The 25,994-nt window shown below is 36.8% G+C and overlaps 14 protein-coding genes across 14 annotated transcripts; 9 read left to right on the top strand and 5 right to left on the bottom strand.

Annotated features, from left to right (window-relative positions):
* Positions 1-270: 270 nt before the first annotated feature.
* B0P05DRAFT_591449 (uncharacterized protein) lies at positions 271-1,805 on the top strand (the record flags this gene model as incomplete). The annotated part of the gene is made up of 4 exons (XM_051582907.1): positions 271-441; positions 484-864; positions 918-974; positions 1,029-1,805. 4 exons carry the CDS (start codon positions 271-273, stop codon positions 1,803-1,805), a joined length of 1,386 nt encoding a protein of 461 aa, XP_051430451.1.
* Positions 1,806-1,857: 52 nt separating this feature from the next.
* On the top strand, positions 1,858-3,024 carry B0P05DRAFT_517919 (HotDog domain-containing protein; the record flags this gene model as incomplete). Its single annotated transcript, XM_051575716.1, has 4 exons — positions 1,858-2,011; positions 2,140-2,490; positions 2,536-2,645; positions 2,688-3,024. Exons 1-4 carry the CDS (start codon positions 1,949-1,951, stop codon positions 3,022-3,024), a joined length of 861 nt encoding a protein of 286 aa, XP_051430450.1. The 5' UTR covers positions 1,858-1,948.
* B0P05DRAFT_560641 (uncharacterized protein) lies at positions 3,017-4,014 on the bottom strand. The gene is made up of 5 exons (XM_051580391.1): positions 3,974-4,014; positions 3,863-3,929; positions 3,247-3,814; positions 3,138-3,197; positions 3,017-3,087 (listed from the first exon to the last, which is right to left on the bottom strand). The coding sequence occupies exons 1-5, from the start codon at positions 4,003-4,005 to the stop codon at positions 3,035-3,037; spliced, it is 780 nt and encodes a 259-aa protein (XP_051430449.1). The 5' UTR covers positions 4,006-4,014; the 3' UTR covers positions 3,017-3,034.
* A 381-nt stretch (positions 4,015-4,395) lies between these two features.
* Positions 4,396-5,145, bottom strand: B0P05DRAFT_560637 (uncharacterized protein). Its single transcript, XM_051580390.1, has 2 exons — positions 4,951-5,145; positions 4,396-4,905 (listed from the first exon to the last, which is right to left on the bottom strand). The coding sequence occupies exons 1-2, from the start codon at positions 5,107-5,109 to the stop codon at positions 4,531-4,533; spliced, it is 534 nt and encodes a 177-aa protein (XP_051430448.1). The 5' UTR covers positions 5,110-5,145; the 3' UTR covers positions 4,396-4,530.
* A 581-nt stretch (positions 5,146-5,726) lies between these two features.
* On the top strand, positions 5,727-6,869 carry B0P05DRAFT_581727 (peptidase S8/S53 domain-containing protein; the record flags this gene model as incomplete). Its single annotated transcript, XM_051582132.1, has 3 exons — positions 5,727-6,007; positions 6,056-6,180; positions 6,232-6,869. 3 exons carry the CDS (start codon positions 5,727-5,729, stop codon positions 6,867-6,869), a joined length of 1,044 nt encoding a protein of 347 aa, XP_051430447.1.
* Positions 6,870-8,387: 1,518 nt separating this feature from the next.
* Positions 8,388-10,661, top strand: B0P05DRAFT_560633 (amino acid/polyamine transporter I). Its single transcript, XM_051580389.1, has 6 exons — positions 8,388-8,780; positions 8,830-9,133; positions 9,186-9,246; positions 9,302-9,426; positions 9,484-9,566; positions 9,615-10,661. Exons 1-6 carry the CDS (start codon positions 8,676-8,678, stop codon positions 10,533-10,535), a joined length of 1,599 nt encoding a protein of 532 aa, XP_051430446.1. The 5' UTR covers positions 8,388-8,675; the 3' UTR covers positions 10,536-10,661.
* Positions 10,662-10,681: 20 nt separating this feature from the next.
* B0P05DRAFT_560630 (FAS1 domain-containing protein) lies at positions 10,682-13,471 on the top strand. Its single transcript, XM_051580388.1, has 3 exons — positions 10,682-11,275; positions 11,345-12,160; positions 12,207-13,471. The coding sequence occupies exons 1-3, from the start codon at positions 10,753-10,755 to the stop codon at positions 13,355-13,357; spliced, it is 2,490 nt and encodes an 829-aa protein (XP_051430445.1). The 5' UTR covers positions 10,682-10,752; the 3' UTR covers positions 13,358-13,471.
* Positions 13,472-13,637: 166 nt separating this feature from the next.
* On the top strand, positions 13,638-14,835 carry B0P05DRAFT_560625 (glutathione S-transferase). Its single transcript, XM_051580387.1, has 3 exons — positions 13,638-13,838; positions 13,886-13,925; positions 13,980-14,835. The coding sequence occupies exons 1-3, from the start codon at positions 13,714-13,716 to the stop codon at positions 14,772-14,774; spliced, it is 960 nt and encodes a 319-aa protein (XP_051430444.1). The 5' UTR covers positions 13,638-13,713; the 3' UTR covers positions 14,775-14,835.
* Positions 14,836-15,158: 323 nt separating this feature from the next.
* On the bottom strand, positions 15,159-15,471 carry B0P05DRAFT_479321 (cytochrome c oxidase, subunit VIb; the record flags this gene model as incomplete). The annotated part of the gene is made up of 2 exons (XM_051575062.1): positions 15,159-15,242; positions 15,286-15,471. The coding sequence occupies 2 exons, from the start codon at positions 15,469-15,471 to the stop codon at positions 15,159-15,161; spliced, it is 270 nt and encodes an 89-aa protein (XP_051430443.1).
* A 399-nt stretch (positions 15,472-15,870) lies between these two features.
* On the bottom strand, positions 15,871-17,436 carry B0P05DRAFT_581723 (SBF-like CPA transporter family-domain-containing protein; the record flags this gene model as incomplete). Its single annotated transcript, XM_051582131.1, has 5 exons — positions 15,871-16,206; positions 16,257-16,756; positions 16,808-17,083; positions 17,128-17,320; positions 17,365-17,436. 5 exons carry the CDS (start codon positions 17,434-17,436, stop codon positions 15,871-15,873), a joined length of 1,377 nt encoding a protein of 458 aa, XP_051430442.1.
* A 1,942-nt stretch (positions 17,437-19,378) lies between these two features.
* B0P05DRAFT_560619 (dihydrouridine synthase-domain-containing protein) lies at positions 19,379-20,658 on the top strand. The gene is made up of 2 exons (XM_051580386.1): positions 19,379-19,628; positions 19,683-20,658. The coding sequence occupies exons 1-2, from the start codon at positions 19,392-19,394 to the stop codon at positions 20,628-20,630; spliced, it is 1,185 nt and encodes a 394-aa protein (XP_051430441.1). The 5' UTR covers positions 19,379-19,391; the 3' UTR covers positions 20,631-20,658.
* A 28-nt stretch (positions 20,659-20,686) lies between these two features.
* B0P05DRAFT_591438 (WD40-repeat-containing domain protein) lies at positions 20,687-22,192 on the bottom strand (the record flags this gene model as incomplete). Its single annotated transcript, XM_051582906.1, has 2 exons — positions 20,687-21,958; positions 22,010-22,192. 2 exons carry the CDS (start codon positions 22,190-22,192, stop codon positions 20,687-20,689), a joined length of 1,455 nt encoding a protein of 484 aa, XP_051430440.1.
* Positions 22,193-22,970: 778 nt separating this feature from the next.
* Positions 22,971-24,925, top strand: B0P05DRAFT_560615 (uncharacterized protein). Its single transcript, XM_051580385.1, has 2 exons — positions 22,971-24,365; positions 24,414-24,925. Exons 1-2 carry the CDS (start codon positions 22,996-22,998, stop codon positions 24,790-24,792), a joined length of 1,749 nt encoding a protein of 582 aa, XP_051430439.1. The 5' UTR covers positions 22,971-22,995; the 3' UTR covers positions 24,793-24,925.
* A 242-nt stretch (positions 24,926-25,167) lies between these two features.
* On the top strand, positions 25,168-25,775 carry B0P05DRAFT_560614 (uncharacterized protein). Its single transcript, XM_051580384.1, has 3 exons — positions 25,168-25,220; positions 25,270-25,460; positions 25,535-25,775. The coding sequence occupies exons 1-3, from the start codon at positions 25,203-25,205 to the stop codon at positions 25,695-25,697; spliced, it is 372 nt and encodes a 123-aa protein (XP_051430438.1). The 5' UTR covers positions 25,168-25,202; the 3' UTR covers positions 25,698-25,775.
* Positions 25,776-25,994: the final 219 nt, after the last annotated feature.

Genomic DNA, 25,994 nt, shown 5'->3' with positions numbered 1-25,994 from the left:
TATCAAAGCAATAACAATAAGCCCTCTTTTTTTTAACTTCTTCTAGCGTAGTATGAACTTGGGGTTTTCTTTTCTAGATCTCGAACACTCGCAATGGTCTTATGGAAATATTGGTTAAACCTTTTTCTTGTCAACTTTCCAAATACTTGTGAGTCTGCTATTCTATTATTAGGCTCTACACTGGTTGTGATACCACTCTATCAGCTTTTATATAATAAACCAGGCACACCGAGCATTGTACTTTGCAAAGAGACTATAGATCGGTTAATAATGGATGAGAATATCAGCTTCAAAGATAGTCCAAAACTAGCACAAGTGTCACCTGAAATGGTCATTATTCAACATGACAATCAAACCTGTTTGTTTCCAGCACATGCATCTCTACGACTAGCAGGATTATCCAACATTGGAAACTCTTGTTATCTAAACTCGATTTTACAGGTAAGATGCAAGTACAAGGTTATTTTTTAATATAAGCTATAGGCATTGTCTTCATTACCGAGACTTCATTCCTATTTAGATAAAGTCAGCAAACATAGTTTATGGTCCAATCTACCAGTGACACGTCTATTATTACAAACACTACGGCTTTTATCCGTGCCTTCCGAACAGAGTTTTGCTCCAAACGAGCTTATTTATGCTTTACAAAAAAGTTCTTTTGTCTTGAATGCACAACAACAAGATGCTCAAGAACTATTACAGTTTATACAAGAAGATTTAGAGAACGAAAGCAAAAAGGCACTTGATCTACAAGGACTTTTAGACATATTACACCCTAACAAAGCGACGTTTGATCCCGAATTAGAATACCCGATCCAAGCTTACTTTCAAAAAACACTTGGTTGTACTGTATGCGGCTATTCAGTAAGTAATAACGTCATTGCAGTCTACAAGATTACTGATCGGTTTTATTGTAGTCGAGTGCGAATATAGAATTGTACAAATCCATCCCCTTGACAGTACCTAAAGGACTCGTAAGTATTTCTTTGTGCAATTCTAAGAAAACGATACTAACAAACCGTATGCAGAACTCTACTACCTTGAATGCCTGTTTGACAGATTTCTTAAAGAACGAATCTTTTCATGGGCTCGAATGTGAAAAATGCTCTATGGAGCACCACATAAATCAGCTCAAACAAACATATACCGATAGAGAAAAAATCACTACACTAGAACAGAAGCTTGCCATGAACATCATAGATCAAGACGAATACAGACATGTGAAAGACAAGGTTTATGTTGAAAAGACCAAGACCATATCTTTTTTCAAGCCACCCAAGATTCTCTGTTTCCAAATTGTATGCTCGTCCTTTTCGCAAGATCAAGGAGCAGTCAAACGACCACTGAGTATCCAATTCCCGCCAATATTAGACTTGTCTCCTTTTGGACAGTTAAAAAAATATCAATTAATGGCACTTGTTGCGCATGAAGGTCGACAGCATCAATCTGGACACTATCTTACATTTAAACGCCGTATTGTTGCAAGACAATGCAATTGTAAACAATGCGGTCAAGACAAAAGCAGTTTTGAGCCACACGACCATGATTGGTTCAAAGTGTCTGATACACTTGTAGAGCCTTGTCATGTTCAGAAAGTATTGCGACAAAACCCATACATGTTGTTTTATCAAGTAGTTGAAGACATTCCTATACAAAGCTTGTTTGATTCTATCAAGACAAACATTCAAACTTTCTTATTCATGAAATCTGCTGTCAAGAAAATGCAGACACAAAATTACTTAGCACAATGCAAGATTCCAAAGCCTGAAGACTGTCACCCTTCCATCCCTATTCTAGGCCAATAAATAACTTTGTCTTTATGGGAACAAATCTCTCAGAGTCAAGGGATTTTCATATGTTTGTTATTTATTTTGGCATACTTTAAGCTAGATAGCCTTTTTTTTTCACTCTCTTTCTTTTTTTCTTTTTCTTTTTCTTTTTTTGCAAAATGCCTAAAGAGTTTAAAGTGGACGTATCTAAAGCTGTTGGTCATGTCTTTCCTCCAGATATTGTAATGGCATAAATCATGCTTCTATAAACTCAGTTATTGATGATTAGGTGGCATGTACTCGACGTGATTATATACTATATGCTTTATCTGTCGGTGTGCCTGAAAATGATCTTCGATGGCTTTATGAGCTTGACGTTGATTTTGGCCCCTTACCAACTTACCCTCTTTGCTTGCTGTTAAAAAGTGATGATTGGGATGTGAATTCTTTTATGGAAAGATGGTCTGTAGGTGGCGATTTACCAGGTGTTCCGTCGTATGATTTCAACAAGATTGTTCATGGTGAACAATCTTTTGAAGTCATCCGTCCCTTTCCTGTTAAAGGTGGTTATTTCAAATCAATCAGAAGTTGTGTTGGTGTTTATGACAAAGGATCTGGTATGGTCATTGACTCTGCTGTAGATTTGTATGGAAAAGAAGACGGTCTTCATTATTGTCGAATGGGATCCAAAATGTTTGTTCGAGGCTACGGTGGATGGAATGTAAGCCAAGATGTTGATTTATGATAGTGCTTATGTTAACTTTAGGGCCCCAAAGGACCTAAGGCTGTAGTTTACAACCCTCCTCAACGTGACCCTGATGTAACAGAGATATTCAAAACTGCGCCAAACCAAGCACTTTTGTACCGCTTGTCCGGGTATGGGTATAACACACAATTGTAAATACTAACTTTGTTTAGGGATTTCAACCCTCTACATGCAGATATTGATTTAGCTCCTACTGCTGGCTTTCCTCGACCTATTCTTCACGGTCTTTGTTCTTATGGTAAATGTGCTCATTCTATTCTTAAACACTTTGGAGACAATGATCGTACGCGGCTCAAAACGATAGAAGCTCGTTTTGCTCAGCCTGTATTACCTGGAGAAACAATTGAGATTCTGATGTGGAAGGTGGATGACAAAGATCCCACCTTGATTGGTGTTATTTTCCAAGCCTGCGTCAAAGAACGAAATGCGTTTGTACTCACAAATGGTTATGCTACTTTGACAAAAGAAATATTGAACTCAAAACTGTAATAAACATATTTTATTCAGGACGACGATAAACAGTCTTGGAATCCGCTTGGTTTGTAGGGAAAACTATAGGAAATGGAATGAGATTATGTTTGATTCATATTAAAATAACTTACCCAACATATCTTGAATGTTAACGTGAGGAGGACGACCAGCGGTAAACACAATGAGTTCAGCTATTAGCAAGAATGAGTTTGCATTACTTTAAATGTATTTTCTCCTTACCAATATCGTCAGCAACAAGAGGTTGAATGCCCTTGTAAACATTATCGGCCATATCCTTGTCACCACGGAAACGGACAGTGGAGAATTCCGTGTTGACTAAACCAGGACAGATTTGACTGACACGAACAGGAGTGTCAACCAATTCAATAGCCAAAGACTTAGTAATAGCATCCACAGCAAACTTAGTAGCACAATAGATACTTCCTCCAGCATAGGCTTGTTTACCAGCAATAGAGCCAAGGTTGATGACATGGCCTGTACCACGCTCTTTCATACGAGGCACAATAGCCTTTGTTAAGAACACAAGGCCCTTGATGTTAGTAGCCAACATTTGATCCACGACTTCCTCTTCAACTTCAATAAGAGGATCAACACCAATAACCATACCGGCATTATTAATCAAGACATCGACGTCCTTTACCTCAGAAGGCAACTCAGCAACAACCTTATCGATCTCGTTCTTGTTACGCACATCGAGTTGAACAGCATGAACATAGATCTTGGGATGAGATTGAGACAACTCGGACTTGAGTTTGTCTAATTTTTCTAAACGACGAGCAGTAATAATCTGTTTGACGCGTTAGTTAATGCATGTAATGCGAATATGGATATTTACTAAATTGCAACCTTCGTCAGCAAATTGACGGGCAGTTGCTTCACCAATACCAGCAGAAGCACCAGTACTATGACATATGAGAAAATGACGCATTATTTCACTTTTGCTTACATGAAAACAGTCTTTCCTTCGAGTCTTCCCATAATAATAACAGGTTGAGAATGAGAAAAGAAAGATGCTCATTGAGTTTTAAATTCATGTTAAATAAGATTTATTTCGGCAGAATATATATAGTCATTTTGTTGACTCACAAATAAAAAGATGGTTTCCTTATCATCAGAACAAGATGTGCATCGTCGCTTATTGCAAAGATCTACATCTTTATTGATAAGGAGATACGCCAGAAGATGATTTTGATTTGTTCACCAGATATTGTGTAAAAGAACTTATTCATTTTCTTATATATAGAGACGATTGATAAACATATAAAACTGAGCCCATAGAGATATTACACTTGATGAAATCAATATTCAACCAGAAATAGAACCACGGCTTCCTTTTTATGGGAAATAGTTTTTACTAAGCAATACGCAAAAGTTATAAACAATGTTCATGATGGAACACAAAGGCTTTATTTGCACTACACTAAATTTCAAAAAACTATGATTTTACTTTCTTTGAAATGACTATATGTACAATATTTAACAGAAAAGGGGGTGAGGGTATCATCAAATAGGCATGTCTTTTAGTGCCTGAATATACAACCGATAGTTTTCTGGTAAATGATCGAGATGCATTGTTTGTGCCTTCTCGACAATGATTCTGATGTAGTGTTGCACAAGATCTGAGTGATACATTTCCAATGTGACAGGTGGTTTGCGGCTACTTGGTTCTTGCTGCAATGGTATATAAACACTTTCGTCAGGCGTTGCTTCTTCAATGGCTGGTATTGATGTTGAAGAAATAGGGGTGACTATTGTTTGTTCTAACTTCGTTGCGGGCGAGTCAGGTTCTGAACTCTCTTGGTCAAAGAACATATCTTCTTTAAAGTAACCGGTATGAATATCAGCATGCTTGTCTTTAGAAGAAGGGGGTGATATAGTCTAAGAAAAAATAAGTTAAACTTTTCTTTTTTTTATGTTACTCACCTCTTTAAGAGCATGATCAAGGGACTGCCTTATACTAAAATTTTGAAGCAAGGCTTCTAATCTTTGATGTTTGGAAGGCTCTGTAGGGCCCAAGTTGACGTCCCACCGTTCGTCTATGAATTCATCTTCAGGCGTGTTTTGTAATGATGGATAATACATAATAAAGTAAAGAAAAGAAAAGAAAAAAGAAAGAAAGAAAAACGAGTTTTATAAAAAAGAAATAGAAGAAAGTCGTCAGCAGAAGTAGTTTCCATTTTTGCTAACGGGTAAAAAACATCCCAATTATCTCAATGGTTATGATTGGTTTATAACCTTTTTTTACTCAGCATTTTATGCGTCTTTTGACACTTTGCATAATCAGTTTCAAATGAGTTACAAACAAGCAAAATAGTGAATATCAAGCTCGGGATTATTTTATAAAGCAAACAAAGAAACAGACTTATATATAAGATACATTGATTTATACTTGCTTTCTCATTTTTTATCTTTATACAATGAAGTTAGTGTTACGATTGACTGCCATCTCTTTTGTCATTTCCTTGGCATTTGGACAATCGGATAACAATGAACCAACCCACATTATAAAATTCAGACCAACCATATCCAAGACTGCAGGTATAGCTTCACTTTGTTAGGCCAAGTTTTTCATGCAACTTTTATCTATAGCCAATAATGTGCTGTTATCTCATCACCGTGAGTTTCTGACGTCTGTTCGTAATGTCCGAGCTGATATTCAGGACAGCCAAAGTTTCTCTGCCGCTGCAGCTGAGCAAGACATGTCTATGGAACATATCGATATTGGTCCTGATTTTGTGGCTATTGCTGGTATCTTTTCTGATCATGCCTTTTTAGAATATTTGCATAATCAGTCAACTATTGACTATGTAGAGCCAAACCAAGTATACAGCACCACTCATATGCAACCATCTGTTATTAAACATCAAATGAATCAAAAACGAGAACTCAAGACATCGCAGGCCGCAAATTGGGGTTTAGCTCGTATTAATCAACGTCAATTAGGTGATTTAAATGAATATCAGTTTGATGACATATCGGGGTAAAGGATTATACATACGACCCATTGGTATTTACCTTTTTTGATTAGTGAAGGGGTTACAGTGTTTGTATTAGACACTGGAGTTTATGCAGAACATATAGACCTTGAAGGAAGAGCTAGCCATTCCGCCAACGTAGTCAAGTATGAAGATGCTACAGATATGGGTGGACATGGTAAGGATAAATATAAAGCTTGACTCATATCTAACAAAATGAGCGGAATAGGCACACATGTATCGGGTAAAATTATTGGCAAAGAGTATGGTGTTGCAAAAGGAGCCCAGGTCAAATCTGTAAAGATTCTCAACAAGTCTGGCGATGGTTCTACTTCCAGCTTACTTAGAGGTGTTCAACATGTCATTCAAAATGCAGTTCCAGGCAAGACCCTAGTCAATCTCTCTCTCAGTGGTGCCAAATCAAAACTATTAGATGAAGCTTTAGATAACCTTGTTTTGAAATACAATATTCCAGTCTTTGTATCTGCTGGTAATGCTGGTACAGACTCTTGTTTCTTTTCCCCATCTTCAAATCCAAATGTCTTTTCTGTTGGTGCCATTGATCGTAGCGATAACGTACCCAAGTTCTCAAATGTAGGAGAATGTGTTGATATATATGCTCCTGGTCGAGACATTGTCAGCACTTATATTGGTAGCGTTGATTCTTCCAAGTCTATGGACGGTACGAGTATGGCTAGTCCTCATGTAGCTGGTATTGCAGCTAATTTGATGAGCAAGAAACAATTTAATACAGCACAGGAAGTTTATGATGCTTTGAGAGCTCTTGCAACAAGCGGCGTGGTTCATTTTGATGCTGTCAAAAGCTCTAGTCCTAACAATAACTTATTAGCATTCAACGAAATATGAATCGAGGATAGCGTCTCTAGTGACTCAAAGACTTCAATGAATCCTGTAGTTTCTACAAGTCAATCTATCCTCATTGACACTGAAGTTTTTGTTGCTTCAGGTGCTAAAATATCTTCACATTTTTTCACTATTCTTTTTATCGGTATTTTATCTCTTCTTTTGCAATAAATAGCTCGCTTGGTTATGTCAAGATGAGCACAATAGTTTAAACAAACAATTACTTTATTTATGCTTTTAACCTAAAATGAGAAATAGAACAACAATTTTCAAAGCATGCAATGAATGATGATAAATTTTTTCTTGTTCAAAAGCTGCTTTATATTAAAGCTTCTGTTCGTTTATAAATATAAAAAAGAACATTTGGTGTGAATTAAACCATTTGAAATATTTTTATTTTCATTTGCAACTTGATATATACGCTGCTATCTTTAATCATGATACAAATGATAAAAAAAAAGATGTTTATTATGTTTGAGACTGGGTGATATAGTTATCAAGTCTAATCTCTGTAAGTGATGGATATTCTGTTTTTTCTTTCTTTCTATTCATAAAGGCAATTTGATGATAAAAGGCATTTCTGGAAAGGTGCAAGTATATTATAAAGCGAGGCAAAATTCGACAATCATCAATCCAGAATTAAAGTTTACGTCGTCAAATATACAACAATAGAACACCAAGACATATTAGATTCTAGTAACCAAGTAGAGTATGAGATATATATATATATATATATATAATATTTATATTGTTACTTACATTAGATTATAGGAAAGAGCATAGAATAGAAGGAAAATGAATAAGTAACAGATATGAACCAGTGTATGTAAAATATTGACACAAATATGAGGAGTTAGCTGAATACCACTATCTTGTCAATCGCATAAGTGCTTCAACGCATTATATTCATACTACTACATTATATGACCAACCAATAAGCTGTGATTGATACCAAAGGCGATCATACTCATTATTGATTTTTTCTCTACTTATATTGTCTTGGAATAAACATTTCAACAAATCACCAACAAAAAACTGAGTGTGTTTAAGTATCATCTTGGTATATTGAAGGGCTCTTGGATCATGATACCTTCATTGCTGAGTTCAATGACAAGGCAAATTATTTAAAATGAAAAAAAGCGTCATAGTGTAAGGTTTCCTTGAAAAAAATAATTATAGATTTCATCAGTCGTGCTTCATAGTACTGCTTTGTTTATCAAGACTGAATGTGTAACGTTAAGCTAGACGATAATAAATGTTTCCCAGTATCTTTACACCACACATCTTTATAATATTTTTTACTTTTTTCATCATGAGGGAAAAATTAGACAAGAAAAGGAATAATTTGGAGTGAAAGATACAACACATGACCTGTTTTTTCTTTTTTTGATTCAAAAAGAATACCAATTTAGGATTTATAAGAGATGTTTCAGCCAATAAGACTTTTTCGATGACAAATGAAGGCTTGTCTCACGCTTTTCTAGCTCTTTGTCCTTAAGTGTTATCAATGCAAGTAGACTTGATTGCTCGATAGTTCGCTTGTTCGTGGGAGATAAGATAGCTAAATTACATACTTTTTTTTATCACTGTGTTTTTCGCACAAAGAAGATTATAAAAGTCATCATTCATCACATCGAGTATAAATACAGTGTGCATTTTTCTCTCCTTTTTTTAAAAAGAAAACCCTGCATAATTAATCCTTTATTTTAAAGCACGTAGAAAATTAACTCATTCAAGACTTTCATATTCTATTTTATTCAATTCCAAGTGCCTTGACAGAATATTTGTATATAAAGACATCATCAAACTATGACAGACTCTGAAAAAATCACTGCTCAACAAATTGAACATGGTGAAGCAAATCAAATATTAGACGCAGATGAACTCTTGCTTCAATCATTAGGCTATAAACAAGTAAGTCATTTTTCTTTTTATTTGGAATATCTCTAATGCTTTTGTTTAGGACTTGAGTCGATCTATATCTGCATTCTCTAATTTTGCAATTGCTTTTTCATGCTGTTCAGTGCTATCCGGGCTTGGCCCAATGTGGGGCGATGCCATGACCTCAAGTGGTTCCATGGGCGTCATTTGGGGCTGGCTCATTACCGGTACTTTTACTATGATTGTTGCTTTATCACTTGCTGAAATCTGTTCGAGCGCACCAACAACAGGAGGTCTGTACTACTGGACATCACGTTTGGCAACAGCGAGTTGGATGCCATTGGCTTGCTGGGTTGTAGGCTGGTGTAACTGGATTGGTTTATGCTGCAAGTATTACAAACTGTTTCCTGTTTTCTTTATTAACGATCCATCTTACAGTTGGCATATCCTCAGTTGACCTTGGTCTAGCTCAATTCATTGCTAGCGTTGTCTCTGTTTGGTAAAGTAATGTTTCACATTGGCACTTTTAATACTAACTTGATTCAATTGATTAGGAGACCTGAAAGTGAACCACTCTCTGTTTATACTCAATATGGCATCTTTGTTGGTATCCTTATTATTCACGGCTTCATTAACTCTGTAGCTGTCAAATGGAATGGTGTTATGAATCAAGGTTCATGTAAGTAGAAAACACAAATTACAAAATAAAAGAATTGGCAATAACGTTTTTCTATAGTCTTTGCAAACATGCTTGGCATTCTTTTTATTGTCATTGTTGGCCTTGCTCTTACAAAACCTTTAGCAACAGGAGAATTTGTGGTAATTATAAATGACAACTAGCAATCTCAGTACTAAACCAAATTCCAGTTTACTCAATTCTATAATGGATCTGGATTTAGCAGCAATGGCTATGCCTTCTTGCTTGTTATCCTCCAATCACAGTATACACTCTCTGGCTATGACAGTGCTGCACACATGGCCGAAGAAACTAAAAATTCTCAAGTGGGTTCCCCATTTGGTATTTTGGTGTCCGTTGCAGCCAACGCTGTTTCTGGTTTCATCTTTTTAATCGCTGTTAACTTTATGGTGAATGATTTTGATAGACAAATCTTGAGTGAAAACGCCATCCAACCACAAATGGTTCAAGTCTTTTATGATGGTGTTGGATCTGCTTGGACAATGGTCTTTTTGATTTTTATCATGATCAGTACATTTACCTGTGGATCTGCCTTGACACTCGGTAGTTCTCGCATGGTCTATGCCTTTGCACGTGATGGCGCCATGCCCTTCTCCAAGTTTTTACATAGTCTCAACAAGAAGACAAAGACACCTGTCAATGCTGTATGGTTCAACATTCTTGTGGCTGGTGTTGTTGGCATTCTTTACATGATCAACAGTACTGCTTATGAAGCCATTGTCTCTGTCAACACAATTGGTTCTCAGATGTCTTATTTGGTACCTATTCTTCTACGTGTCACTTCTTCCCGTACTAAATTTCAGCCTGGACCCTTTCACCTCGGAAAATACAGTATTGTGCTCGGCTGGATTTCTTCGCTTTGGCTCATATTTACCTGTGCTCTCTTTATCTGTCCTACCGCAGCACCTATTACGCCTGATAGCATGAATTATGCTATTGTTCCTTTTGCTGCCATTATGATTTGCTCCATGACTTATTTCTATTTCTGGGGCAGAAAATGGTTTACAGGTCCTATCCGTATGGTTGATGGTAAAGAGATTATACTCGATGATGAAGTCTCAATGGAAGACACTTCAGATCAAAAGATTTAGATCTAGCCTCCATGTGTCTCAAATTATGTAAATAGTAATATCCGAGAAATAAACAAGTTAATTCACTTATTGTCAACACTTACACTAAATATGACGTGCTAGTGATGGGATAGTGTTGTCAATTAATCTTTTGTTTTCGTTTTGCATGAATTCTTGTCTATTTAAACTCCATTTTCTGATTTGATAACCTTTTTGCTTTATTTCTTTTTTTCAAAACATGTTCAAGAAGTTACATATACTATTTCTACTGCTTATACTGACAATCATTACACCTGCTTTTGCAGGTATCTTTGGTTATAAGAAGGGTGATGACAGGTCCGTTTGGGATATTCTTACTCGAGAGGAACGATTTACAAATTTGGTTTCACAAATTGAGCAAAACGAATTGACAGATTATTTCAAGCATACCAAGGCCCAAACTGTATTTGCACCCGTAAATGAAGCTTTCGATAAGGAAGATTCAAGTGTATTTAAGCGAAAGTACTCTAAAGAACAAATTTTGTATCATCTTGTGGGTGTCTCTGCCAAATCAGACGAATTATGGGATGGCAGACTTTTGGATACTTTTGCTTATATGGACAAGATGCAACAAAGGCTCAAGGTTTCGAAGTCAACCACTGAAATTGCTGTAGGCACTGGTAGTGACCAAGCACAAGCTAAAGTGATTGATCAAAATATTGAAGCTTCAAATGGTGTAATTCATGCTGTGGACAAGGTTTTATCATTACCTCTGTATTTAGGTAAGTTCGATTCAGAAAAGCTAAAGAGAAAAGAGATAATTAATCACTGTTTTGTTTTGTTCTGTTTAGATGAAACACTGCGTATGAACAAGGACAGCCAAGATTTTTATGACAAGGCTAAAAAGGCTGATATCACTAATGAACTGAGACAAGCTCGCGGATATACTGTATTCGTGACAAAAGGTGATATCTTTGGTGATGAATTATCCTCTGTTGAAAAGTCCTATCTTTTGGATCATCCTGAAGGACGAAAGGACTTGAGTCGTCTCTTGAAACATGCCATTTCCCCAGATATGTATTCCAGTGACAAGTTTGCTGAAGGAAAGTCTGCTATTGATACACTAGAAGGCTCAGAAAAATTGGAAATCTTTACGAAAGTCAGAAAAATCTTGGGCAATCAATTCAAAGTGAATGATATTGACGTGGAAAAGAGTGATATTCTCGCTGCCAATGGTGTTATTCATATACTTGAGCGTCCCTTGATGCCCAAGGACAAAGGTTTTATTGAGCCTGCTACTCGAAAGACTTTGCTTGGCATGAACAAGACTCAAATTGTCAAGTTATTTGATGAAAATGGTTTAGGCTCTTACTTGGATGAAGACCAAGTTTACAAAACAACTATTATTGCTCCTCCCAATGATGCCTTTGAAGGCGAAGATGAAGATTCATTGACTGGCAAGCGTCTTAAGTCTTGGTTACAATATCACATTGTTCATGGCCGATATGAGCCTTCAGATCTTAAGGATGGTCAATTATTGGAAACCGAATCTCATGATAACTTGGGTCAAAAAGAATATCAACGTCTTAATGTTCGCATTACAGATAATCCAAGCCTTGGCAAGGACACCATTTTGTTTGGGAAATCCGCAGTTGTAGGTGATCCAAGTAAGTGATAAATCAGATGATGCAGATTGCTAATCATATCTTGTAGTTCCTGTCAAGGACAACCAAATCATTTATAGTGTTGCTCAACCTTTAGAACTTCCTCGAGACCCACTTGCTCAACTTCCAGTCAATTTGGACTTGTCTACTTTTGTTGCAAGTATTTATGCATCGGGTTCGGATGAGATTATCAGAAAGTCCCACGGTATCACACTTTTCGCACCCACCAATAATGCTTTCAACCGCTTGGGTCTTTTGGCAAAGCACTTGTTGCAGCCTGAATCTCAAGAAAAACTGGCAAAGGTGGCTACTTATCATGCTGGACGTGGTGTCTATTATCAAGATGCTGTCTCTGAAGGTGAATATCGTATCGTTACCTTATCATCCAATGCTGAAATTACCTTAAACAAGACTAAGGACGGTTTCTTTGTTCGTGGACATGGTGCTGCTGACGGAGATGATCGTGAAGTGATTGGCAAGGTTGACAAGACTGATATTCTGACTTCCAATGGTGTCATCCATACTATTGATCGTGTTCAGATTCCTTCCAGTGTTAAAGTAACCAACTATGACTTATTGACTGCTGAAGGAACTGCTAGTTTATTGAATCTCTTACAACATGCTGACCTCAAAGAAGAAATTCTGAAAGGATTAGACCCCAATGAACCTTATACAATCTTGGCTCCAAGTAACCGTGCTTTTGGAAAGATTAACCTTGAAGATCTCCTTGAAAATCGTGATAAACTTATCAAGGTAGCCAGATTACACATCCTTCCTGTCTCAATGCCTCGCTTGAACACAGATGAAATCCTCCAAACAAACCCAAGCGTGAATGAAGAATCTCCCAAAGATGTTCCTTATATCGGTGTCGATATCCCTACTTTATCTGATGGTCAATATGTTGTCATCCGTAGAGGTATCTCAGGAGGATATGATGTTGCAGTCAAGGGCACTCTTCAAGACCGTGCGAACATTGTTAACATTGGTCGCTCTTCTGCTAGTGGTGGTGTCCTTGTGATCGATAATGTCTTGCTTCCTAAAGAAGAATTCTATCGTCATAGTATGCCTTGGTGGGCTATTTTGCTTATTGTTCTCGGTGTGCTTGTTGGTTTAGCCATTCTTGCAGGTGCAGCTTACTCTGGATGGAGATGGTACAAGTCTCGCCGTGAAGGCAACATTCACTTGGGTGAAGAAAACTAAACATCCATTTTCTAATTTGATTGTTTTATTACTGCTTCTATGAAATAATAATAAAAGAGAATGATGCATACTAGCAAACAACTTATATGACTAATGCTTCATTTGTCAAGCTTACTAAGATCGCTTTTTTATGCCCGATCGGGATGAGCATTTCGTTTGTCCGACATACAAGCCAGTTCAGTGTTGATTATTCATTCAATTGTCAGCAATTACACAGTCCGCCACAATTATAAATGATGCAACACATGCATATACAAAAAGGATATAAATATTTCTTTATGTACTTTTTATTTTCTCAAGTATTTGTTCATAAACACACTTTTACAAAAACATCCACTTTTTTATTCAAGAAAACCATGTCTACTACTAACTCACCTGCTATTCTCAATTGGGCCTCAAAAGATGGTGAATTCAGACGTCAACAATCTGTCTTCCGTGATACTATCGAAGCTGATCCAAACGCCAAATTTGCTGCTGAACCGTAAGTATTAAAAGCATCATAGAGCAATCAATGTTGATATAGAATAGTGATCGTTATCATCTGTATATCTCTTGGGCTTGTCCTTGGGTAAGTCATTATTTTACGCGTGTTTTCGTTCATACTAAAGTATACAATGAATAGGCTCACCGTACAGCTATTGTTCGTAAACTTAAAGGTTTAGACAAACTGATTGGTCTTTCTGCTGTAGACTTTTTGATGTTGGATAAGGGATGGAAGTTCTCTACTGCTGAAGAATGTCCCGGTGCTATTCCTGACACTATCAATAATGCTCAATACATTCGTGAACTCTATTTCAAAGTAAATCCTGACTACGAAGGCCGTTTTACTGTCCCTGTTCTTTGGGACAAGAAGCTCCAGACAATTGTCAACAATGAAAGTTCAGAAATCATTCGCATGTTCAACACTGCTTTTAACAGCTTTTTGGATGAAGAACACGCAAAGCTCAACTACTATCCTGAAGAGCTTCGCAAGGAAATCGACGAAAACAATGAATGGATCTATGATACTATTAACAATGGTGTCTACAAGTCTGGTTTTGCTACTACACAAACTGCTTATGAAAAGAACGTTAAGCCCTTGTTTGAATCTTTGGATCGTGTTGAAAAAATGCTTGAAGGCAAAAAGTACTTGATTCAAAATACCTTCACTGAAGCAGATATCCGTTTGTTTACTACTATTGTCAGATTTGATCCCGTTTACTTTGGTCACTTCAAGTGCAACATGAAGTCGATTGAACACAACTATCCCAACATTTTGGAATGGGCTCGTCGTATCTATCAAAAGCCCGGTGTAAATGAGACTGTAAACATGACTCATATCAAGAACCACTATTACATGTCACACCGTCAAATCAATCCTACTCAAGTTGTTCCTCTTAGTAATGGTCCTGATCTTGATGTTCATGTTGACCAATAAATGAGCTTCATTTAATTGTCCTAATTTTTTGTAATAAACAATCTGTATTTAGCAAATGTAACAATGAACTGTGAAATGTAATATTTTCAGGCTGACTGGCATGCATGTATTGAACATAATATACAATAATCAAAACTATAAATCTAATCTGTACTTGAGTTAAATTTCTTTATAATATTGGAAATGCTCCACAAGAGATTATTGCATAAAAAGAAAAAAATAACTATGAACAAGCAAGTGTTTACTGCGAGTACAAAAAAAATTGAAAGACGCATGTCAAGCAAGAAAAGTAAAAGAATCAAATCCAAGTCTTGAGATGTATATCTTGTTTAAACGATTTTATTTCATATAAATATATATACAAGAAGGTATTTCTTTCTCTGTCTATTTTGCAGATTGTTGTTGAGAAAGTGCCAAATACTGTTTTTGCCGCAAATCCAATACACGACGCTTGTTGAAGTATTCAACCTAATCAAAGTTAGTTCATGCGATATGTAACCAAGCTACTTACCCAGCTAGCCATACAACCTTCTTCGTAGTCTTTCTTTAACTCGAGACACTCGGTTGCTTTCTCGGGATTCTTGTCAATTACGGTAGGATCAGCAATATTGAGCTTGTCGAGACAGCCAAAATACTGATCACGCAAGAACCAACAACGCTTTCTCTCTTCACGTGTAGGAGGCTTTGATTCTGTCATGATAATATATAGAAAAGAAAAAGATGAGCGCATTTTTTTTTTGTCTAGTATATTTCAACTGGCTTTCAAAATTGTACGCAGCACAGGGGGGTTAATTCAGTAGCATTGGTGATTGAAAGGAGTATTACTAAATTCCGAGTATTTCATTCATACTTGACATAAAAAAAAGTACTGCAATTTGACATATCTAATAGCCAGGAGTATAGCAATGGGCAAATGAATATGCGTAAAGAAGAATGTTTGATTTAAAATTATACAATGCTCATGCTTGAAAACTGTATTAGTTGAAGCATATTTAATAGAAAGAAAAAATTATACAAATAAAAAAGAGAAGAGGACGTAGACAACTATATATATAAAGAATAAGATATATACGAAAAGATCTATAAAGATGAAGAATTATTTTTCGTAATAATGTAGCTGAGAAAGGGGTGAAGGTGAATGTCGAGTATGAGGAGCGACTTGAGAAGCAGTGTGTGTAACTTCATTATCATAGATATCAGCAGGATTTGCTTCTTCATCGCTAGGCATGTTTTGTTCTTCAGTTTCTGGTTTTTTTCCTCGTTTGACCCATTTTTTGAGGATTTCGACTTCGATGTTACCCAAAATCAACTGTTCAACATGATAGAGTAATAAAGGAGTCGATAATACACCTACAGTACCAGGATCGCCGTTTTGATAGAGTACGTTGATCAATGGTACGCCCATGGCTACTGTTTTGGTTGCACCGCAGTACTATCAATAATCATGAATATACATGTTATCGTTATCAGTACGAATCTTACCATAATGGCAACAGTATCTTCACGTGAATAACGCAGACGTTTCACGATATTAGGTGTCTTGATCCATCGAGGTAAAGGCAATCTTGCCATCACAAGACACAAAAATGAAAAGAGTGTATAGAATCCAAAGTTCATGATAGCTACAGCAGCGATATCTTTTGCCTTGACTGCCGAGAATGAACCAGAATAGACCGCATCAGAAAAGACAGACCAGACCATGGTCAGGAGCATAAAGCTACTGACATCAGAAAGTCGGCACTTGACCTTGATCTTCGCTACAGCATCCGTAAAGAACCACTGGATGATCTGTCCTACAACAAGAGGTGCTAGAACAGTGGCTCCTAGTTGCTTCAATACTTGTACAAAATCAACCGAACCACCGGCTTGAGCTGCACTCTCATCTTCGGGCGTTGCAGCCAATAAAGGCCCTTGGAATGCAGACACAAGTGCTGGTGAAACAAAAATACCGAGAACATTGCCTAATGCAGCATTCATCAATGCTATACGTTTCAAGTTAGTCAATCTGTTTATTTGTTTGTACAACTGGGTACCTGAAGCTTCATTTCCATTAGCATTTTTCGTCATTACGACATTTGATGAAACAGTGGTCGGCGTACTAGCAGCAATAACAACACCAACAAGCAATAAAGAATTAATGTCCATGTGCAGCTTAAAGAACAATAAAACAAGTCCATAAACAGTAAATGGAATAATAATGAGATTAATGATTTGGATCAATAAATGAAGTCGAACACGCAAAATTGTCTCGGCTAGAATTTTCGTACGAAGTGATAGTCCAGATATTAAAAAGATGACAATGACAGCACCTAGTATGTATAAGTACACTTTGTATGTATAAGCAAAAACTTACCCCACTTGATAGTCCATTCTGCACGAATGTATCCTCCTTTTCTAGCCACATTGGGAAAGAAGATAGCCAGAATAATTGCAATAGCAAGACCGAGTAAAAACCAATATTTTAGAAATAGATTCCAAAAGGTTTTCTTTGCTGATATCAAAAATGATTTGAATCGACAGTGTTGTTTTTCAGCAATGGTAGCAGACTTTTCAGTATAGATAGATGGTGAAATGTATTCTTTCTATTCACATGGGAAGGACTGCTTGGTATTGTTATTTCACTAGCAAATGAAGAGTTTGTCTTTAGTCTTGACTCATTCATAGCTAATTTGAACAATCCAAAGAAAAGTGAAGGAGAAGAAGAAGAAGAAGAAAAAGTGCGTTTCCGTAGAAGCTTATCTTTTATAGCCATCCGGTTTAAGTTTTATTTATATGTTTATCTCTTTCACTTTATAAAAGAACAAGAAGAAAAGGAAAATAGAAAAATAGGTTAGCTGCACATCTTGTAATCTTTTTGGGGGGCAGGCAAAAAAGGGGGTTTGGGATCGACTTGAATTTGCTCACATGAAAGGGGTATAAAAAACGAAAAAAGAAAAAAAATCGTTAACTCTTGAATGTGAGATAAAGACATAGTTGGGAAAGAGTTGTTTTTTTTCTATAATGAGGAGAATTATATAAAAAGAAAGAATTCATAGGAAAAAGGAGACTTCTTTTGTCTTTTTCTATCAGTAGAGTATTTTGCAAGAACAGAGAGATAGAAAGTTAAACCTAATACGGTTGACCAAAGTCGAAAGCGGTTCATTACAATGACATAAGTATGGATCTCTTTAAAATGACATTATGTCTACCATCTCTTTTACTACTACCCCTTTTTTTTTCTTTTGGATTTTAATCGGGCACGTCTCAAGGTCTAAAGAAATGACTCTATTGCCTTTTTTTGCCACTATTATTATTGAATTGAATAGTTGTAACCATAGTATATATGTTTATGATTATGTAGTGTAATCCAAATATCATCCCCTCCCCCGTCTTGTCATGCTATATTTTGTGTAATTGCATACACTGTGGCATACTCCACACCCTTGTTTAGAATATATACATGTATATTTTGATTGGGCATATACAACAGTATCGCCAAGAGAAATTATTATCATAGTTTAAGATCCCTTTAATGTATATGTAAGCTTACATGTCAAACAAAATTGTAAAAAAAAAACTTTAGTCATTTTATTCATTGCTTGTTTGTACTTATATACCTTCTTTCCCCTTCTCAAAAAGAGAGAAGTATAAGCTTGTTCACTGTTGGGACTTTTGTGTCCTTTCTTTTTTTTTCTTGCTCTATTTGCCTTTACTTTTCTCTTTTTTCGCTTTTTTGTTTGTGCAAGTGCATATAGTCGAACATTCTTTTGAGAAAACCTAAATTTATATTAATATGTAAAATGCCTAGTTTTTGCAGAATATTAAAAATGTAACAATTTAATACTCGTACTATTGTTTATTGTCCATAAACAATTCAATTCCGAGTACAAAATGATTGATTGACATTAGTTTTATATATATATATATATAAGGAGTCATTTTCTATAAAAAAAAAAAGGGATAAGAAAAAAAAGTTGGATACACTTGTGATAGCATGAACACACACATAAATTTACATATAAAGGAGGTAAACTGATCTTTACACATTTTGCTGCCTCAAGTACGTATAGGAGAAATCAAAATGATAATCCCAAATCTTAAAAAGAACATATCTCCTGTCTTTAAGAGAGAGAGAAAAAAAGGGCAATTTCTTTTTCTGTTTTATTGTTTATTCAAGTAAGCCATAATAACTTACACGTCAAAGTCCCCTCTACATCAAACAATATCCCTCCCCATCGTATTTTGAGCGCAGATTAAGTTTTGTTTACCACAAACATTTGTTGTCTATCAATAATAAAAAAGTAAAATGCTGATCATTTATAAGTTTGATGTTTTAAATGTGTCTTGTAGTTTTCCATTCTTGATTCATGCACTTTATCGAATGAAATTGCTTGTATAGGCATTATTAAGGAAGCGCCTTGGTTTCAAATAGACAGCTCATCAAAGTGTAACAGCTCAGTTGTCAATTTGTTTCTACAATCATACGATTCCCTTTTGAGATATATTGGCATTGTCAATTCCAAAGGAGTACACATACTATGATTGGTCTTGATTCAATCTGACAGAGTGACTTGTTTCTAGTTTCAAAAGAAGCACAAACAAGAAAAAAAAAGTTTTTTTCTAAGACTAAACCAAACTATGGCACCTGTAAAGTTAGAAGGTTATGGCTTTTTCAACAAGACCTTAAAGGCACCCAAGACTATCTTGGCTCCAATGGTTGATCAGTCTGAACTTGCTTTCAGAATCTTGACTAGACGATATGGAGCTGATGTCTGTGTGACCCCCATGTTCCATGCCAGACTCTTTCACGAAAGCAAAAAGTACCGAGATGATCAATTCACAACAAACGAACAAGATAGACCATTAATTGTTCAAGTAAGCTGATAAATTGGATGTTGATTTTGTGCCTGACTTCTTTTTTTTCGACAGTTTTGTGCCAATGATCCTGAAATCCTTTTAAGAGCAGCTAAGCTTGTAGAAAACGATTGTGATGCTGTTGATTTGAATTTGGGTTGTCCTCAGGGCATTGCTAGAAAAGGACATTATGGCTCATTCTTACAGGATGAATGGGACTTGATTGCCAGCATGGTCAGTCTGTTGCACAAGGAACTGGCTGTGCCTGTCACTGTCAAGATCCGTTGTTTCCCCACAGTTGAAAAAACCATTGAATACGCTAAAATGATTGAAGCTGCTGGTGCACAAATGTTGACAGTACATGGTAGATTGAGAGAACAGAAAGGACAAAACACCGGTTTGGCAGACTGGGATAAGATCAAGGCTGTCAAACAAGCACTCAAGATTCCTGTAGTGGCCAATGGCAATATTCTGTACCATGATGACATTCAACGTTGCATTGATTATACAGGCGTTGATGCTGTCATGACTGCTGAAGGTAGTCTGTACAATCCTACTATTTTTTCAAAGGAGATCAAGACACCTCCTTACACTTTTGACATTGCTCAAGAATATCTTGATATCTGTAAGACTGTTAAGACTGGAGGAAGCTCCATCAAGGCACATTTGTTCAAGATTTTGCATCCTACTTTACCTCATCATGTTGAAAAGCGATCTCAATTAGGAAGAGCTCGTACATTGGATGACTATTTGCAGGTAGTTGCCGAACTGAAAGAACAAGTTTTGAAGGTCATTGAAGAAAAGGGAGAGCCAAAACAAGGAGAGCCTAACGAAGATGGCATCCGACAATATGCTTATTGGAGATGCCAACCTCATATTCGACCAAAACTCCCAGAGAATGATGAAAACACACCTGAAAAGAGAAAAGAGCAATCCGAAAATGATAAAAAGAGACATGCTGAAGCTAAAGAAAGAGCCCTTGCCAAGAAACAAAAGCAAGATATCACTGTAGATACCGTTTAGAATAGTAATAGTAATAATAAAAAAGTAATGATTTATTGAATAATGTACAAATGAACTTAATGTCTCCAAATCTTGAGTTGTTTATCTTTGCCACCACTGGCAACTTTGTCACCTCCAGGAGACCAATCAACAGCAAACACTTCGTCTAAATGACCGGGTAAATCCATCTTGATCTTCATTTTCTTAATATCCCAAATCTTGAGTGTACTGTCTTTACTTGAACTGATCAACATACGGGAATCACTAGACCAACTGACTTGGTATACAGCACCAACATGGCCTCTTAAGTTACCAAGGAATTTACCCGTAGTACCGTCCCAGAGCTTCACTGAGTTATCAAAAGAAGCACTGGCAATGTAGCGACCATCAGGGGAAAATGCAACATGATTCACTAGCTTCTGGTGACCAGTCATCCGAGTCACTGGCTTTTTGCTCTTCTCAGGTTCCCAATAAAACATGGTGAAATCATCAGAACCAGACACAAGTCTTTCAGCACCTTTGCCCTTGTGTGTATTATATCTTGCAAGAGCAGCAGCCTTAGCTTCCTCTTCAGTCTTGTGGCGCTTGCCTGTATGATCAAAGGGACCTGTACGAAGTGCAAAATCTGTGCTGAGAGCTAATGTGTTGACCCAATGACCATGTCCTTCAAGCGTCTTGACAAGCATACCCGATGAATTCCATACCTTGATTGTCTTGTCTTGAGAAGCTGTGTAAATCAAACCTTCACCACTCCACTTGACACATGTAACGGCTGCTGTGTGTTGAGCAATACAGAATTCCATCTTTCTTAATGATGTGTTCCAGACACGAACAGTATGATCTTTTGAAGAACTAGCAAGACGATTCACTTTTGAATTCAAGTGATAAGGTTCCCAAGCTAAACTAGTAATCCATTTACGATGTCCCTTTAAACCATCACCGAGTTGTTTGCCTGTCTTGGGATCCCATAATCTGACTGTGTTGTCCATACTGCCTGAAGCCAAAATAGAACCATCAGGAGACCATGCAATAAACAAGACCCAGCCACTGTGTCCCTTGAGTGTATAACGAGGTGTTTCTGTATTCAAATCCCAGATACGGACAGTACAATCGCCTGAGCCTGTTGCTAATTGGCTGCCATCAGGACTAAATGCACAGGATAGAACTGCTTCTGTATGTCCAGATAAAGTAGAAGTACAACGAGAAACTGCTCTTACTCTGAAAATGGCTTGAGGTTGATAGACAATCGTCAGTGTCTCTTCGGTTGACTTGTCTTTACGATCTACCCAGAGGTTCTTTATGATCTCGTCTTCACCCACATGGAAAGAATAAGGAAGAGGATCTTCACCCTATAGCATGTGAGTTTATAAAATACTTTTTTTTTGAAATAACAAACTTACTTGGTTTAACAGTTGGTTCAAGAGTAATTCGAGTTGTTCAGGAGTAGCGTCACCAGGAAGTTGGAGTGGGGGACCTGTGGACTCTCCTTCGGCAGTCTTGAACTGAGCTACTACTTTCTGCCCGGGAGGCATAGCAGCAGCAGCAATAGCATCGAGTTTCTTTTGTCTAAGTTTGGCTGCCATAGTTGGAACAAGAAATGCAAAAGATTTTCAGTTTGATTTTTTCTGACAGAATATATGAGGACTGCTCTTTGTGACGATGGACTGAGTTTGATCTTTTTATGGATTGTCATGCAAAAGAGTCTTCTAACGTAGGGAAAGGATTGATCACTAAAGATATGCTATTTACTGTGAGCAAGTCAAGCTTTGATCGAATAGGAAGATTAGTCTGACTTACATCATGTCCCCTCTTTTTCCTTATTTCTGTTCCCTGCAAGGTTGCCTTAAACATAAGAAACAGCATTAGTTTTCCTTTTGTATTTGATACATAGGTAGGTCACTGATGTCTACATGATAAAGCAGGCCATTCAGAACTTGCTTGATACATTCTTTGGTCAACTTTACTGATTGATTCTACCATCAAAAGCCACAAACAGTTCTCGATTTAGCAAAAATCAATGCCATACGGTGCACTTTCTTTTTTGTATGTGAGAGAGTTCTGAGTCCATCCTTAAGCTTACAAATAGCTTATAAATTTAGCTTCTTTCAAGTTAAGATTGTCTTTTAGAATCAAGTCAACCGTTTTGCCTTAACTGTTCATACGTTCAGATTCATATAAGCGAACAAGGAGTGATTCCTGTAAACAAAGGGATATGTATCGTATTTTGTATAATTCTGCGCCTCAGTAACAAGAATAGTGTTGTACTACCACAGAAATTATTAACGAAAATTTCAAATTATCCCATAGATATACATCTGCATGAATCACACCTAGAAGTCCTTTCTCTCTCACTTTCTTTTTTTTTTTTTTTTCTCAAGTATTATTCATGAACTCTTCCATATCACATTTTCCTCCTGAGTTGCTGTCAAGCATATTCAGTTATTTAACAAAGAGCTCGCAGTGTGCTTGTCTCAAAGTCTGCAAATCATGGTATTATACACTTGCACAGACATATTATCGCCATGTTATTATAGGAGATGACGACAAATCAAGCAATGTCATTCAGCTCATTGAATGCCTAGAAAAAAGTCCTTTCTTTGCTATTGGTCATATCATTCAATCGCTTCATATCCGTCGCAAGACAGAACACTATAGAGGATACAAGCAGGCATCCACCACAAAAGAGGAATTTAAGCAATTAATAGAATCATGTCCTCGCTTGCAACACATTGAAATGATGACCAATTCAGTATATTGGAGATATCTGTATGAACTTGATCTGCGTGGTTTACATAAACTGGTCTCTTATGGTATCAAACGCTCCGATGAAAACTATTTCTACAAGGTTGCACATCAACACAGGTCTAGTCTTAAGGAACTGGAGATTCACTGTTCATGTGATCAAAGTATTCGTGAGGAATTTGACAACTTAGTTTGTTACTTGAGTGGGTTCTCAAGTCTAACGCATCTCTCCATTAAGAGTGGAAGTCAACGAGACATCATCTATTTTCATCGTTTGTTGGAGGTGTGCAGTCAACTGGAGACATTGGACTATCAGCTGGATCACCCCTTTTTCGAGAATCATACGGTGCCTCAGCTTTCGCTTTATCCTACTCTGCGTAACCTAAGCTTATTTTTGCCTCACTTGTCACTTGAAGCATTAAAATACATTACTTGTCGATTCCAGAATCTAAACAAACTTGTTCTCCAAGTGAACCAGAATGATGCTGAACAACAGCGGAGATGGAAGCAAGAAAACACAGGTGATAATGTGGCTAGTACATTAAGCTTTTTTGGAAAAGAGTTTATTCAATTTGTCAAACAATTGGACTATTCACACTTGATATTCTGGGTTAATCATCCGTCTTATCTGGACACGTTTGTACCGTATTATTGTGCTCACATCATCACTTGTGCTTTGGCCACTGCTTGTTTTGATGTGCATGATGGTCGAACAGAATTAACACAAATGGATCTCAAAAGGGAGAAAGAACAAGTCAAGCTGAAGTTTGTGTTTATCAGAGACTTTAGTCTGCTACACGACATGATGGACTTTCCTTATCTAGGGCATTTGCGATCCTATGGTGCACGTCTGAAAACCTTAAAAATAGTACATAGTACACAAAAGGGCCAAACGACAATTACAGACATAGGTTCGGTCCTTCGTCTCTGTCCCACTCTAAACTCGCTTGATATCAAGGCAATCACTTCACCACGTGCCTATCTCTTTGACGATCCTGCCACGTTGTATCCTCCCTTAGTTTTATCAGACACAGTGCAAGCGGGTGGTTTAACTTCACTCACATTAGAAGGCGTAATGATTCCACCAGATACACTACAGACCATTGCTACTCGACACCCTCACATCAAGCAATTATCCCTGATGAACTGCTTCACGCATCACAAGTATGACTTGTCTTGTCTAGATTTAACCTGTTTTGAGTTTGATATTTCGGCACACCAACAAACTCGTGCAAGTGACAAGCGAGGGGCATTTTGTGTTATTCTGGAAAGCAGACGCATGCACGCAGTAGACTGTTACTTGATAAAATCTGATGTGTTTCAGCCAATCTCTTTGGATGAACTGACGGATGAAATGACAGTCTTTTGGTTCATTTTCAATTCACTAAACAAGGCAGAACTCCATGCAAAAAACATACAGCGATTAAAAGTCCTTTGTTGATTTACAGAATAAAATCCTGTTTCTCTAAACTTCAAATTGATTACCTTTACATTTGAAAAAAGTTATTCTTTGGGAGTAGTTACTCTATTGTTGAATCCTTGTTTTCACTTCTAACAACAGCAAAAAAAAAAAAAAAAAAAAAAAAAAAAAAAAAAAAAAAAAGTTCAAGAAAAGAGAAAAAGACTAAAGACTTTAGACCCTGCTAAATTTCCTTCTTTGTGAGATGTTTGGTTGGGCGTGTAAAGAGAAGAGAAGGGTAACCAATCAAAAGATAAACGTAGTGTGCCAATATTTGTAAAATAGGAAACCATCACATTTTTATTACAAGCCCGAACAAGTATTTAATAGCTCTCTTCCCCTTTTTTTTCATTTTTTTTTCTTCTTTATTTTCATTTCATATAAACACAACCATGGAAAAGTTCAAGGAGGTAAGCGATAACACAAGCAATAAAGAAATAAAGCTAAACTGTGACTTAGAAACTCGCTACCCTTCGTACTGAAGTTGATACTGCTACTAAACGCGCTCAAGATTTAGAAGAAAAGTGTAAGCAACTCGAGGCTGAGCATGATCAAAAGGATGAAGAATTAAGTGCTCTTCAAATCCGCGCCAAGGAATTGGAAGAATCACTTGAATCTGCTGAAGCCAACTTGAAGCAAGCTACTACTGAGTAAGTTGTGTTTATATCGAGAGAGAGACAGAGAGAAAAGGAAAGGATAGAATCTAACTTTTATCCTATTATAGTTTCCGTGAAGCTGATTTACGTGCTGAACAACTTAGCAAGAAGGCTGTCAAGATTGAACAAGAAATCGCTACTTGGGACAAGAAGAATGCTGAATTGGAAACCAAGTATCAAGCTGCCAAGTCCGAAATGGACGAGTTGGAAGGCCAAATGGACGGCATGTAAATAATCTCATTTCATAATTATAAAAAAAAAAATACATATCCACAAACGGCCATTACGTTTTATTGTGTGACACACGCTATTTTCGTTATTTTTATCTATTTGTTTCATGAGGAAATTAGTAGTCAATACTACTGAATCTTCTTCATTTTTCTATGAAAGTGGTAGAGAACATGCGATTCAAATATAAGAAAAAAGAGCCTAATTTTTTTTTAATCAATAAGTTTGGCAAAAGCCATGGTATTCTTTGAAAAATAATCAGCAATGACTTCAAAGCCATCTTCTTCTTGATCCAACTGA

Source organism: Gilbertella persicaria (genome assembly GCF_025201335.1).
Source record: "Gilbertella persicaria strain CBS 190.32 chromosome Unknown B0P05scaffold_58, whole genome shotgun sequence".
NCBI classification, from domain to species: Eukaryota; Fungi; Mucoromycota; class Mucoromycetes; order Mucorales; family Choanephoraceae; genus Gilbertella; species Gilbertella persicaria.
The sequence above is the reverse complement of the archived record's forward strand: the minus strand, read 5'-3'. Positions and strand labels throughout refer to the sequence as shown.